This window comes from Brienomyrus brachyistius, unplaced genomic scaffold (assembly GCF_023856365.1).
Source record: "Brienomyrus brachyistius isolate T26 unplaced genomic scaffold, BBRACH_0.4 scaffold85, whole genome shotgun sequence".
NCBI lineage: Eukaryota > Metazoa > Chordata > Actinopteri > Osteoglossiformes > Mormyridae > Brienomyrus > Brienomyrus brachyistius.
Genome location: NW_026042360.1, coordinates 544,248 through 557,462, shown reverse-complemented (window position 1 = coordinate 557,462; position 13,215 = coordinate 544,248). Strand labels below are relative to the sequence as shown.

Genomic DNA, 13,215 nt, shown 5'->3' with positions numbered 1-13,215 from the left:
TGTTTCACATTAACATTAGTGGCACATGGGACTGGAGACTGACCAATCAGCACACAGCAAGAACTCGTGCCTTAAGTGAAATCCAGGTCCTTCTATTTGAAATGGTAGTTTACAAAGTCAGTCTTAGCTCAAAGTGTTCTTCCTGGCATGGATTATCTGGTCACCCTAAATGTACCTAATCATTAATTGCTCTTTTTCAAATGGGTCCGAGGTCGCTCCTTGCATTTCCAGCGGTTTCGTGCATGCATGCGCGCTGCGCGGCCAGGTATCGTTTCCTGCGATTAGCTTTATAAGTCTCTATCCTCTCCTGCTCAGCCACCGGGTCTTCCAGGACACCTTCCCAACGGAGGCTGTTCTGAATCTGACTGCTTAAGTCTGACTCGGCGTCTTCAGGGCGAACTTGAATGGCATCAGGTTCCACAAGCACCACTGCTCGTTTCTTGGTTTTTTTGCGTCCCTTCGATGCTTGACGTCTGGTCTGACCTTTAACCTTGGCTTGAGCGTTCCTATGCTTCTCCGACGGCAGCGTCATCTGTTCTGTCCGTTGTTTATCTAGTGCATTGCAGAGGGAAACCGAGGTTCGTTTTGTTACCGCTATGATCTCATTGTGTATCTTGGTTGCAGGCTACCCTCTTTACAAAATAGGAACTGCTTACATCGATGTTTTCCACCTAATGATTCAATCCCATCATAACGCCACTTTCTTAAACTTTATCCAGTAACTACTAATTCACAAGCAATTGAATTAAGTACAAGAATGTGTGGGGGGAAATCGTAAACAAACGTAAATGTAAACAAACAGTATAATACAAACCTGTATCATCTGAGTTCGACGGTGTGCTGTAAATAAAACCCTTTCCCGCTTCCTTAGCAAGCCCTTTTCCTTTCATTTTGCCTTTTTTATTCTTTTTTTTATTTTCTTTGCTCCCAGTCAGCAGATACCCATGGAAATTCTTGCCCGCCGCAGATCCGCTGTCGTCTCCGAGGGAATTCATTTCAGAATGCAGGTTCGTCGCTGAAATGCAACTGCGTGTGCCTGGTATTTCCCGGCTTGTCTTATTGGGCAGCCGAATACATTGACGATAGCTACTTCACAAAGTGAGGTTTCAGAGCTCGCCCACGTTTCTGCACTTTTAGTTAAATTGTTTAGTTAAAATAAGGCGTCTTTAGGTCGTTTCAGTCATTGAAACCAACTTTGTATACCAGTAATGAAGACTGAAGTATCTTTAACGGAACATATTCCCACGTTATCATATCTGGGCATAATATGCGGTTTATTGTGCTGTATATGTACTTGTTAACCAAAGAGAACTAGTCAATGTGTAATTACCAGTATATTGAGCCGTAACTCCTCTGCCTCCGCAGAAGTACTTTCGCGTGCCAACGAGACGCCTCTCCATGGAAACCGCACGCACTTCCCTCCTGATTGGTTCATTCGTTTTCCGGTTCCTCAGGTGGGCGTGTCTTAAAAGTACATGTTCGGGCATAACATCCTGTTAAGGGAACGCAGCTCGATAGCATGTATTATACTGACATACAACCTTACCGCCTACATACGCAATTAAATTGATCTCGTGCATTAACACGACTACATTAAAGAGAACGCTAAATTAAGATGAATCCGCACGCATCACAGGGGACGGATGATCTTGTGTGGGGTAATATAAGTGACGCGGAACTGCTGGACGTTCAGTCAGAGCACCTACTCACAGGTAAGCTGTGCTTGGGAGAGTGCGGATTTCTTAATTCGAAGCTAAACTTCAACATTGGGGGTGTGCAGAATCTAAAAGCGTGGTAACACAGATCAAAAGCGGGCAATCAGCAGTGTAATACCAACCTGGACTAACTAGAGTACTCACCATCTCATGTAATTCGTCACTCTATTCACGTTACATTCGTGCGTGAGAATAGCTGTGTGTATGTGTATGTGTATATATATATGTGTATGTGTGTATATATATATATATATATATATATATATATATATATATATATATATATATATATATAATGTTTTTTTTATATATACATATTTCAGAGCCTAAATCGGTCCTTCCCGGCCCAGACTCGCGTGATGGTGAAGTCTCTGAGCAGCGGCATGTTGCCAGTGAGAGGTAGGTTTCTTACAGTAAGTGTTTTATACAAGTGTTCTTCGGTCTCTGTCATATAAAGTTAATGTTTGCCTTCATTCTTATGTTTTTTTTTTTTTTTAATTATTTATTGTTCTAGAGTGAAACTGCCACACATTAAAGCCGGTAGCGTTCACAGTTTGTATCATTCTGATCGCTGCAGAGCCATGGGGACAGGTCTTGCGGTACCAGCTACGGCGAAAGAAAACCGATCATGTCAGACTCCGAAGAGGAAGCGGGATCCAGCCTCTCCCATGGAGCGCTTCTACCGCCGGTCCTTGAATGTGACGATGCTGTGCAAGCAGACATGGTGTGAGATGCAAGCGGTCTATGCTCTGGAGCTGCCCCTTGTTGCGAAAAGAGAAGTGGAGCGTGCGGAGGTGAAGGCTGGGGCGAGTGTTCACCTAGCCAGAGGTAGGCTACTGTAATGTACTGCAAGTCTGATAGCAACGTTGTTTACAGCATTCAGTAAAACAGGTGCTTCCTGGGGGGGGTGGGTGGTGGTTGGGATGTCAGGTGTCGTTCCCTCACGTGATGATCACATCACACATCAATCCCTGGAAGGAGAATACCAGCAAGAAGCAGCTGTGGTGTGTGTGTGTGTGTGTGTGTGTGTGTGTGTGTGTGTGTGTGTGTGTGTGTGTGTGTGTGTGTGTGTGTGTGTGTGTGTGTGTGTGTGTGTGTGTGTGTGTGTGTGTGTGTGTGTGTGTGTGTGTGTGTGTGTGTGTGTGTGTGTGTGTGATAAGCACTACCCTATGTCTCTCTTATCAGTTGTTGACCCCTGTGCCAACACTCTGCAGTTGTTAGTGGGGGAAGATACTGCAACCTACATGAAACTCGTATCGAAAGCAAATGAAACGGAATTCATGAATACAAATAGATCCATCCATCGATCCATCCATTATCTGCCACTGATCCGGGGTTGGGTCACGGGGACAGTAGTCTAAGCAGCGATCCCCAGACCTCCCTCTCCCTAGCCGCTGCCTCCAGCTTCTCCGGAGAAATAGCAAGGCTTTCCCAGGCCAGCCGAGAGAGAATCTCCCCAGCGTGTCCTGGGTCTGCCCCAGGGGCTCCTCCTAGGACATACCCGATATAACTCCCCAGGAGGGATCCTAGATACCCAAACCACCTTGGCTGGCTCCTTTCGACTCGGATGAGCAGCGGTTGCACTTTGAGTCCCTCCTGAAAGTCCGAGCTCCTCACCTGAGCCCAGGCTCCCTGCAGAGGAAGCTCATTTCCGCCACTTGTATCTGATCTCATTCATTCGGTCACTGTCCAAAGCTCATGACCGTAGGTGAGGGTCGGGATGTTTGATTTCCTGATAAATTTGAATGTTTTTCCTTGCAGCTCAGCTCAGCTCCCTCTTTAGCACAACAGAACAGCACAATGTTTGCATTACTGCCGACGCTGCATCCGTCTGTTAATATCCCGCTGCCTTCTTCCTTCACTTAAATACAAATAGACAGTTAATCGATTCAGGTCTAATACTTTGAGCATTTAATAAGATCATCACTCCAACTGCCGAAACGTGCAGTATTTTCATATTATTGATTCACAAGGAGAATATCTAATACATCAATGATTTTAAACACCTGTTTTATTTGTTTATTCTTTACACTCTAAGTTCTGTTTGTTTTATATATTTCTTCTGTAGTGTGTGTCCTTCCTCTTTATTCTTGTTTGTTCTGTGTTTCTGTACCTTGTGCAGTGACAACAAATGCAGTCATTCATTCATGTCTCACTTGCTAGTGTCCACAGCAGAAGTGCTTTCTTACCCGGTTAGACAAAGGAGGAAACTCTGGCTGTCTGGTGGCTGCAGGAACCTGATGAGCCACAGAACTGCCAGTTTCCTCATGCTGTTGGACAAACGGGAGAAGCTCATGTATGCTGCACTGTGGGATTGACAGCCATGTAGTAACTGTGGGAGAGTAAATACTACAATAATATGCTTTAATCTTGTATGGCTGTTTACAGGAGACCTTTACAAAGCAGCGTGAAACGAGGCAAAACTCATCACTGAATCAGTTTGTGCCTGTCTTCTGTGGCTAAACTGTAGAGTATATGATGCAACATCCTTTCTCTTTCCACACTCATTGCTTCCCCTCACCCCCCCCCAGAGTTGGAGGTCCATGAAGTGGTCCCTGTTCGGGCCGTGACCAGGGAGGATCGACAGGCCATCAATCTCCTTAATCTGCTGGGCATGATTCCGGTCCTGCAGGCAGGTAGGATTCCGAGACGAGGAGATGGAACGTCCACATGACCCAGGTGGCACTGAGAGTCCATTCCGGGCCTCAACCTGACTCGTACCATCTGCCCTCCCCCACTGGGCTCCGCAGGGGGTCTCGTGCGTGAGCTACCCGTGTTCGGTGTGCTGGAGGGGGTCTTCATGGTGGGTGTCATTGATGAACTGCGCTACAGTGACAAGGGAGAGCTGGTGCTGAATGAGCTGAAGACCCGGAGGCACAGCTCGCTTCCCGGGGAGGCCCAGGCCAAGGGCCACCGGCTGCAGGTAGGCTGACGCCCTCTCGTTTCCAGGCTGGGAGCACCGTACGTGTGTGGCAGTCACAGCTGGGTTTTGCGATGCAGGTGGGCCTCTACAAGCTCCTGTTCGACGGCCTGGTCCGCGGCTTTCTGACCAGGGACGTCTTCGTGGAGCACCTCCGGCTGCGTCTGGAGCAGCCGCTGGGGGCTGCGGTGCTGGAGCACGCAGGGAAGTTGGGCTTCCAGCTGGCCACTTTGGGAGACCTCCTCGACATACTCCTGCTCAACCTCCGCTACTGCGAGCTGCCGAGGATCGACGTTCTACGCCTGGAGTACCGGCATCAGGACTCCGGCCAGGCCTTGGGGTGTCAGGACGTCCCATTCGACGAGGACCTGCTGAGGGCGGAGATCCGCAATCTCCTGTCGTATTGGACCGGCCGGCGGGAGCCGAGGGGAGTGGACATTGAGGAGTCGTGGAGGTGCGGGATGTGCGCGTACGAGAAACACTGCGAGTGGAGAAGAGAGCAACTACAAGGTTCTGTAACGCCGCACACAGACAAGAAGCCCAAGTGAGGCGTCCAGGGACCCACCCTCACACTCCTTTACTTTTCTCTGATATGATTTTATGTGAGGGGCGGCATGGTGGTGCAGTAGTTAGCACTGTTGCCTCACACCTCTGGGATCCGGGTTCGAGTCTCCGCCTGGGTTACATGTGTGTGGAGCTTGCATGTTCTCCCCATGTCGTCGTGGGGTTTCCTCCGGGTACTCCGTTTTCCCCCCACCGTCCAAAAACATGCTGAGGCTAATTAGAGTTACTAAATTGCCTGTAGGTGTGAGTGACTGGTGTATAAGTCTGCCCTGTGATGGGCTGGCCCCCTGTCCTGGGTTGTTCCCTGCCTCGTGCCCATTGCTTCCGGGATAGGCTCTGGACCCCCGTGACCCAGTAGGATAAGCGGTTTGGAAAATGGATGGATTTTATGTGATGCAGATCTGCAGGTCAGTGCTGAGCCTGGCATCTAGTGTGCTGGGTGTACTTACTTAGGATTCATTAATACACCTCTTAATACACGTCTTCTAACCACTAATCCTGGTCAGGGTTATAGGCGGCATTTTTATATATGTATTTTATAATACTTTATAACACTTTATAAATGTTACATGCATGACCTGTGTGACATGAGCAGAGAGGAGTCCACAGTGCCAGCAGCAGATTTGAATCTGACTGGTACAGCTTGTAATATTGAAATGTTTTTTTTTTTGTTTGAGATATATGTAACTTTTTTTTGATACATTTGTTTTAAATGTTATGGTTTATTTTTTTTTTTTAAATATCAACTTTTGTGTGAACCATGTATTAATACAGTGACACATTCAAGGATTTAAGCAAATTTAAAGTTCACTTTGTTACAAAAAATGTCTGCCAAAATGTGCACCAATGTAATGTGATTATGTAGCCAGCAGAGGGGGCTGCAGCTTTAAGCAGTTGACTAATAGTTAGCAGTTGGATTTCCATAAGGGGGTATTGTGCTGTAACGTTTAACCCCTTTCCTGCCAAATAATTGCTATAATGTCAAGTAGCCCCTCTCTGTAGTTTTTTCTTTGCTTTTAATCTGCAGTGTGCTTTGCCCTTTTGTTTTTAAAGATATTCCTGTTCACCATCAATGTAGAATGCACAAGGAAACCAGCGACATTTCCATTTGAAACAGCCCAGCTTTTTAAAATCTCTTCCTGAGAATTTCAGCTGTTAATGAGTCCGGCACTTAGTCGCTACGGCGTACGCAGTGTTTATGCGAAATCATCCTGGATCTGCCAGGACACCCCTAGTGTGTGACACAGAACATTTCGTATCTCACGAGTATGGCAGTCAAAACAAGACTGACCGCGTCTCCTGCGGCACTGTTATCCTGGAACTGGTTTAATAACATCAGCTTTGATTTGTCCCCCGGGCACAGCAACAACTGAATTTCACTGGATGCCTCAGTTCTGTTTTTCTCTCTAAATATTCCGCCTGACACCAACTTCCCCCGTGGTTTTCCAGAAGTTCCTTCCTGCCCTAGGTGCCCATCAGTCTCTGTCGCGATGAATACCGAGCCAGGGAGCCTCAGAGGCCCGTTCAGGAAGAGCATGGTAACGGGAGCCGGGTTGCTGAAGCTAAATCCATCTCTGTTGTCCTTTATGGTATATTTTATGGTAACTCTGTCCTTCTGGAATATATATATACTTTTTATGCAAAATCTAGATTCCTCTTTTTTACTTCCTTGGATGCCCTTACCTGTTGGAACTGGATCCTGCTGCATCCGGAAGCAGAGACGGAGCGTGGTTGGCCATTTGAGGGTTCTGGGTTCCCTTATCGATGGGCCCATCACCTGACCCCATAACCTCCCCACCACACTGCACTGGACACTAAGGAAGTTCAACGTGCTTTAAACACCCTCATTTCCTGGTCGGCCGAGCCCCATACAGCTACCCCCCCCCCCCCCATCAGGGGAGAACCCCCCCCCCCAGAGCCATTCGGTCGCATACACTGCTTGTTCGTTCAGCCAAGAGCTGCGGCTCCCTTTGCTGTCTTCCCTGAATGCCGGAAGCCATTTAGAAAAGACAGACATCTCATTTACAGCACTGGAGTCCAAAACCTGTGACAATGTTGTGTAACCCTGTGATCAAAAGTGACCTCATTATGTTACGGATGAAAGTATTTTGCTTTTGAAAGGTCGTCACACACACAGTGTCTCGTACTACAGTGATGCCGATGGTGAGAGAGACACCAGGTTCCCTATTACACAGGCTCTTTCGAGTCTCTTTGTACATATACAATGACATTAAAGATTCTTTCAGCATCACGGGGTCTTTCTGCATGAGGCAAGTAGCGTTAGCAAGTTTTTGGATGTTTGACCCATTTGTGCTGCCAGAAGTTTTCCTTTTATTCTGCTTAATTGCCTTATTCGAAGGTCCAGCAGCCAAGTCCCTCTCTGGGACCTGAGCCAGCAACCTTCATGTGTGAGTCCATCTCTAAGCTCTCATTGTTTCTCCCCCCCCCCCATAAAGGGACGGCCAGCTCCCTGTCTCCAGTTTCGTTAGCCTGCTTGCGCTGAGGCCCAGCCAATCGGGACGCAGCCAGGGAAGCCTCTCAGTCAGGCATAAGGTGAGCCGGGCCTGCAGCAGGCGGCCCGGCCCTCTCCAGCTCACAGCTGCACAGAGGCCTGGCTGGGGTCAGCCAAAGCGCAGGAGGAAATAGGTCACACTTTCTATGCTTTCTTTTTCCACAGAGGCCCGGGAAACTTTAATTTCTGCGCCATTGACAACGTGAGCCAGTAATGAATTGGTGCTTGGCTGCTGGCAGCCTGCATGCGCATGGAGAAGCTGCAGCCCGGGGTCTGCAGCCTGCTGGGCCCCTTTGGGTGGGGGCTCCCATTAGAGCGCTGAACTCGGAGCACTCCTGTTTCACAATGGTGTCCTGTGGGAGAAGGGAGGATGAGAGGCGGAAGAGCTGAGCGTTCAAAGGCCCCTTTGAGGGCTTCCTCTGTTGGGGTGTGTGTGCTTAGACGCAGATCCATGCCTGCTGTGTCTTCTCTGCTCTCGCAAGTCGTGTTCAGTCGGGGTTTTTGTTTCCTGAGAGCTGGGTGCTGCATCATTACCCAGCTGCAGTGCAGAGATGTTTACACCCGTACTGTGCAGCTCGGGGAATCCTCGCTGGGGGGGAGTAGAACACGTGTCTCATTGGTGGGGGGAGGCGACCCCCGCCCAATCCCTGCACTCTGGTTCTGCCACATCCCAGAAGAAAGCAGGGGGCGCATCGATTTTCTATTTTTGGCGCGGGGCGCCGGGCAGTCTGTGCTCTCCAACGCGTCCATGCGGCAGGCGGTGGGCAGCGTCCGGCCTGCTTCCCGTCGTTTCCCAGCATGCACTGCAGCCCATTACCCATCCTCAGGCCAGAATCTTGGCATTCTGTGCTGTTTGCTCGGCTGCGACCGTGCTGTGCGTTAGGTGGTGGAGGTCGCCGCATATCCCGCTGGCCTAGACGACGACATCGTCGTCACGCTCCGGGCTTGGCATGGTGTGCTGCGTCACAGAGCTGACAAAGATGGATGAGTACAGAGCCAGCCTCCCAGTGCCGATGGGAGGTACGGTCGCCCGCCATGATCTTCCATTTGGCTGTATTTAAACAACAAAGCCGGCAAATCATCCCTGTGTGGATAGAATGTGCAGAGAAGCTGGGGTTTGGTGGCAGACAGTGGGCCTACAAGGGTCTTAGTTCTGCTACTCAGCTGCCACACCGGAGCTCCATAAGACAAGAGTCTTAGTTAACCGTTGCAAAATTTACTGCACGTATTCCAATGTGCTTCACTTTTCAAAATGTTGTGTATCGCATGTAGTGATGCGTGGTGAGGACTCCTCCATGTAGGTTCCGAATCTGTTATTCTATAGTGCAAATTCAAACGGTCACTATAATGCGCATGTCGAGGAAGTGGAGGCAGCCTCCATAAACATTCTCTTCATGGTACAATAACCTATGTGGAACGGTGACGTGCATGTTATTGGAATTCTTTCATATATTCCCTTTTAAACTCAGCTGATATGTTAACTTACGACACACCGAAGCTAGTTTTTATCAGGTATTGCTGTCTATTATGCGTGAGATTCACCTGCTGCTTAAAGGTCACTTTTAAGTCATTTATAGCAGAGGTAGGTAAGGTTTGCGGTCAGTTAGGAAATTTACCTTCAAAGAACAAAATGGTGACTGAACAATTGTTCTAATATAGATGAAGGCTTTTAAAACAACTTTTTATTTTAAAAACTAGCATTGCTGATGTTAAAGCATTTGCACTGTGAGTGAAAAAGCATTATTTGGTAGTTAGCGTTAGCACTGTGAGTGAGACTGTGTTGTTAGCACGACAGCATTAGCGCTGTGCCCTGTGAATGAAACCAGTTTGTTGATCGGATGGTTCAAATTAGTGAGTACAAAGTCCTCTGAGGTTTGAATCCCTCGCAGTCAGATGAGTAGATGGAAAATTTTAACTATGGTGGCAGAAGCAAAGCCCATGAGAGGGAGGGGGACGCCATGGCAGAGTCACCTCCTGTGGAGTCGAAAGACCTGTAACCTCAGGGTTCTGAGCTGATACCCAGCACAGGAGCTACCCGATAACTAACTTCATAATCTCGTAGTTCATTTACGCCACACTTAAATACTCAGTCGTGAGATGTCATGTAGCCTTTCTGTTTGCGGTTGCACATCCATAGCGAAGACTCTGAGAGGGAGAAGGAGCCTCTTCGGAACAGGGCAGGGCGGAGTCTCCCAGGAAGTGCTGTTGACTGTGGCAAACTTCCAGGGTTGGGGAGTAGATGTGGTGGGGGACACGAATACCCCCAGAGATTTGAAAACCTGCGCCATGGAAGAATGATGTATTTTTTGAAGGAGCTATGCGCTCATAGACACATGGCTGCTGAGCTTCTGGCCTCCGGAGGCCAACGTCTGTCAGATCACATGACAGCACTGTGGTCTCCTTAACCATAGCCTCTAGCCCCTGGCCAAAAGCCCAGGCCTCAGGGTCAAACAAAACAGGACAGCTAGCCCAGAATGCCCCTTGTTTTCTGTCCACTATGTTCTGATGGATGAAACGGCAGAAGGTCAAACGCTGCGTTTTTAATCTTCAACATTGCGCCCTAGAAGAGCAGAACCACACGCGTCCAGTTACTGAAAGCGTGTTTGTTCACACGGACCCGAACATCTCTGCGTGCTCAGTCATTGTGGGAGTTTAGCCACCGGTCAGATTGGGCCTCGGGGGGGGCACTCACTGGCTCTCATCCACGTGTGAAATTCGTCTGCCTGTGTGCAGAGAGGCAGGGAGTACATTTATACAGGATGTTCCTGATGCTGGGGGGAGGGGGAGGGTCACATCTCCTCCTCTGCATCTAATCCCCTAAAAAGGGCAATCTTTATCTCCCTCACACTTCCGTAATCCGAGTGCTTGGGGCCCTTGCTGGCCTGGTTATGCTGGTCTCTGGTCTTTGAGAACATAGTGAGAGATGGGTAGTAGTCAATGTCCCGATACTTTTGATAGTGATGGACTCTGGGATCAGGAAGAAGAAAAGTGGAATGTCGTCGGTGCTGCCCATCAGTGTTTCCCGCTGTGACCTGGGCTTGTGAGATTTCTATTGAGCTGTGAAAATGGAAAGACACTGCAGCACCTTCTAAGCTGGTCCTTTGTCGGGGTGGGTCTGCTGGTGTCTGCAGCAGTGGTCTGTCACCTAAGGGCGGACTAATGAGGCCTCGCTGCCTGGATACACCTCCAGCACGGCACTCCTGCAGTGTGTGTGTGTGTGTGTGTGAGAGAGAGAGAGAGAGAGAGAGAGAGAGAGATTGATTGGGCTGGGTTGGATTTCAGTAGAACACATGGTAAACATCGGCACTGACGACTGTCCTGGTACTGGATGTGCGTAAACAACACGGGAAGTTCTCCTGGAAACTCACATAAGGGGCATCAGTTTCATCCGATTCTCTGCTGTCAACAAACCCCTCCCCCCGCCGCCCCACACAGACATTTTCTGACTCTGCGCTTCATCCATCTATCCCCGTGGAGTGAGTGCCTACACTTGCTTACCGACGAGTCCCCCCTCCCATGCTGTCAGGTTGCTGGTGAGGAGGAGCTCTTGGCTGTTTCTCGGCCACGAAGCCCCCAGTGATAACAAGCCCACGATAACAGCAGGTGCAATTTCTCATCCGTGCTGCAGTCCTGACCGACAGCGTCTTCCCCTGATCAAACAACACGGCCCACGATCCGACCATACCCTATGACCAGAAGCCGTTCCTGGGAAGTCAGTAATTGGTCCTGTCTGTCACGTTGATGGCACAGATGTGGTGTAAATACACTCCTTAGTGGACAGATTCTCTCTGGGACTTTGCAAAAGTGGGTCCTTGTGGCGCCTGACAAACGGCGAGATTTCGTGCTGGAAATCTGAAGCCTTTGTTTGATAGGGCTCCCTCCCTGACCATAAATGCATCAACAGTGCCTGAAAAAGTTGCACAAAGCTCAGAGCTCAAACACAATGGCTGATGATTTGCAGCCTATCATTGTTTCCTAAGAATATTCCTTTTTTGCCATATTATCTCAGAGACTCAATAGAGAACAAAAACATGTGACCGAAACTAAAGAGTCCGTGATAAACGACAGAGTGACAGGGATGGAAAATCGGGGCCATTTCAGTTCATCACTCATGTCTCCCAGTGACTCAAAGATTGGACAGGTGAGTCCTGTCCTGTTGGACTGAATTCGCACAGAAAGAAAAATAAATTTGCAAAAGCTTGATGAGATTAATATGGATCCTGGTTTCCATGGACACCGCCCCTCCCCCTTCCCGATGAGCGCACGTCAAATAGTCCGCCGAGATCAGGCCCACTTACTGCTAATCAGCTGTGCTCTGCCGGGGCCTTTCCTCTTCTTTGGGAATCTCTGCTGCTGTATCTGTATGGCCACGCTTGGTCATTTAATCTGCACTTAATGCCTGGCAGGGGCACCAGTGGCTCCTAATTAATGAAAGCTAAGAACAGCACAGGACGTGCTGGGACGCCTCTGCTCCATGGTCAACACGAAGTTCCACTTTGTTTACTTCAATGAGGGGAAAAAAATACAGTGTGCCCCCCCCTCCACACAATGAGCACTGGATTGATGCCTTGCTTCAGCACCACCATGGTGGAAGCGTGAAATCGTCAGTTACAGCTGCCTCCTATCGAATGTCCGTCCGCCCCCCACCCCCCATTTCTGCGTGGCTGCTGTTAACCACGCATCTGGAAGTCCATGTCTTTGATGGAAGCGAGTCGATGCAGTCCCCCCAAGACGAAGTCCTAGTCAGGTTGAGATTGATGGGACAGTGAGGACTGGTCTCCGTTTTGGTGTAATCGCTGGTTTCCGCTGAGTTCGCTGATGATCAGGGACGGATTATGGGTTGTGTGGACCCCTGGGCAAAACATTCGTGAGGGCCCCCCCCCCCTCCACCAACACCACCACCACAACCACCACAATTCAAGGGCCCTTGGCAGCCAAACGCCCTCCCTATAGGGTCAGGGGCCCTTGTAGGCAGAGGATCAAAGAATGTAGGCCCTCTAAAATAGACAAACGAAAATACATTGTTGATAAGCGTTGCAAATTGTTTTGGGCTAGGGGCCCCACGGGCCCCCTGCACCCCAAGGGCCCCTGAGCAGCGGCCCCGCTGGCCCGGTCCGTAATCCGTTCCTGCTGATGATGTCACTGTTTGTTAAGCGGTTCTGTTGTTTAGATTGTTGTTTTGTATACAATTCCTTTTGTTGAGAAAGTACTTCGTCTTCATTTTCTGTCGACATGCACACCAGCCCACATGATCAGCCGTTAATTTAGTATTTTATATTTGTCAGCATCATTTTCTCTGTCACATTGCCACTGGTTTACCACATATTTTCCTGATCCATTTAATTTATCGTATTTTAATGTCTTACATCGTCACCCTTCTTCATGTTGACGCTAAACTCGGCCATGACACCTTTGAAGGAACTTTCCAGCGAATGCTCACAGGCCTCCGTCAGACGTAGACTGATGACAGACGACTTGAGCTGAATGGGCCGATGGGCTTGGTT

At 49.0% G+C, this 13,215-nt stretch overlaps 1 protein-coding gene across 1 annotated transcript; it reads left to right on the top strand.

The window, feature by feature from the left end:
• The first annotated feature begins 1,474 nt into the window (after positions 1 to 1,474).
• On the top strand, positions 1,475 to 6,187 carry exo5 (exonuclease 5). Its single transcript, XM_049003620.1, has 6 exons — positions 1,475 to 1,712; positions 2,039 to 2,114; positions 2,293 to 2,543; positions 4,247 to 4,351; positions 4,466 to 4,638; positions 4,716 to 6,187. Exons 1-6 carry the CDS (start codon positions 1,616 to 1,618, stop codon positions 5,181 to 5,183), a joined length of 1,170 nt encoding a protein of 389 aa, XP_048859577.1. The 5' UTR covers positions 1,475 to 1,615; the 3' UTR covers positions 5,184 to 6,187.
• Positions 6,188 to 13,215: the final 7,028 nt, after the last annotated feature.

Coding starts and splice junctions, on each gene's coding strand:
- exo5 (XM_049003620.1), top strand. CDS start 1,616: ATGAATCCGCACGCATCACAGGGGACGGATGATCTTGTGTGGGGTAAT. Junction 1,713..2,038: donor GTCAGAGCACCTACTCACAG/GTAAGCTGTGCT, acceptor TACATATTTCAG/AGCCTAAATCGGTCCTTCCC. Junction 4,639..4,715: donor CCAAGGGCCACCGGCTGCAG/GTAGGCTGACGC, acceptor TTTGCGATGCAG/GTGGGCCTCTACAAGCTCCT.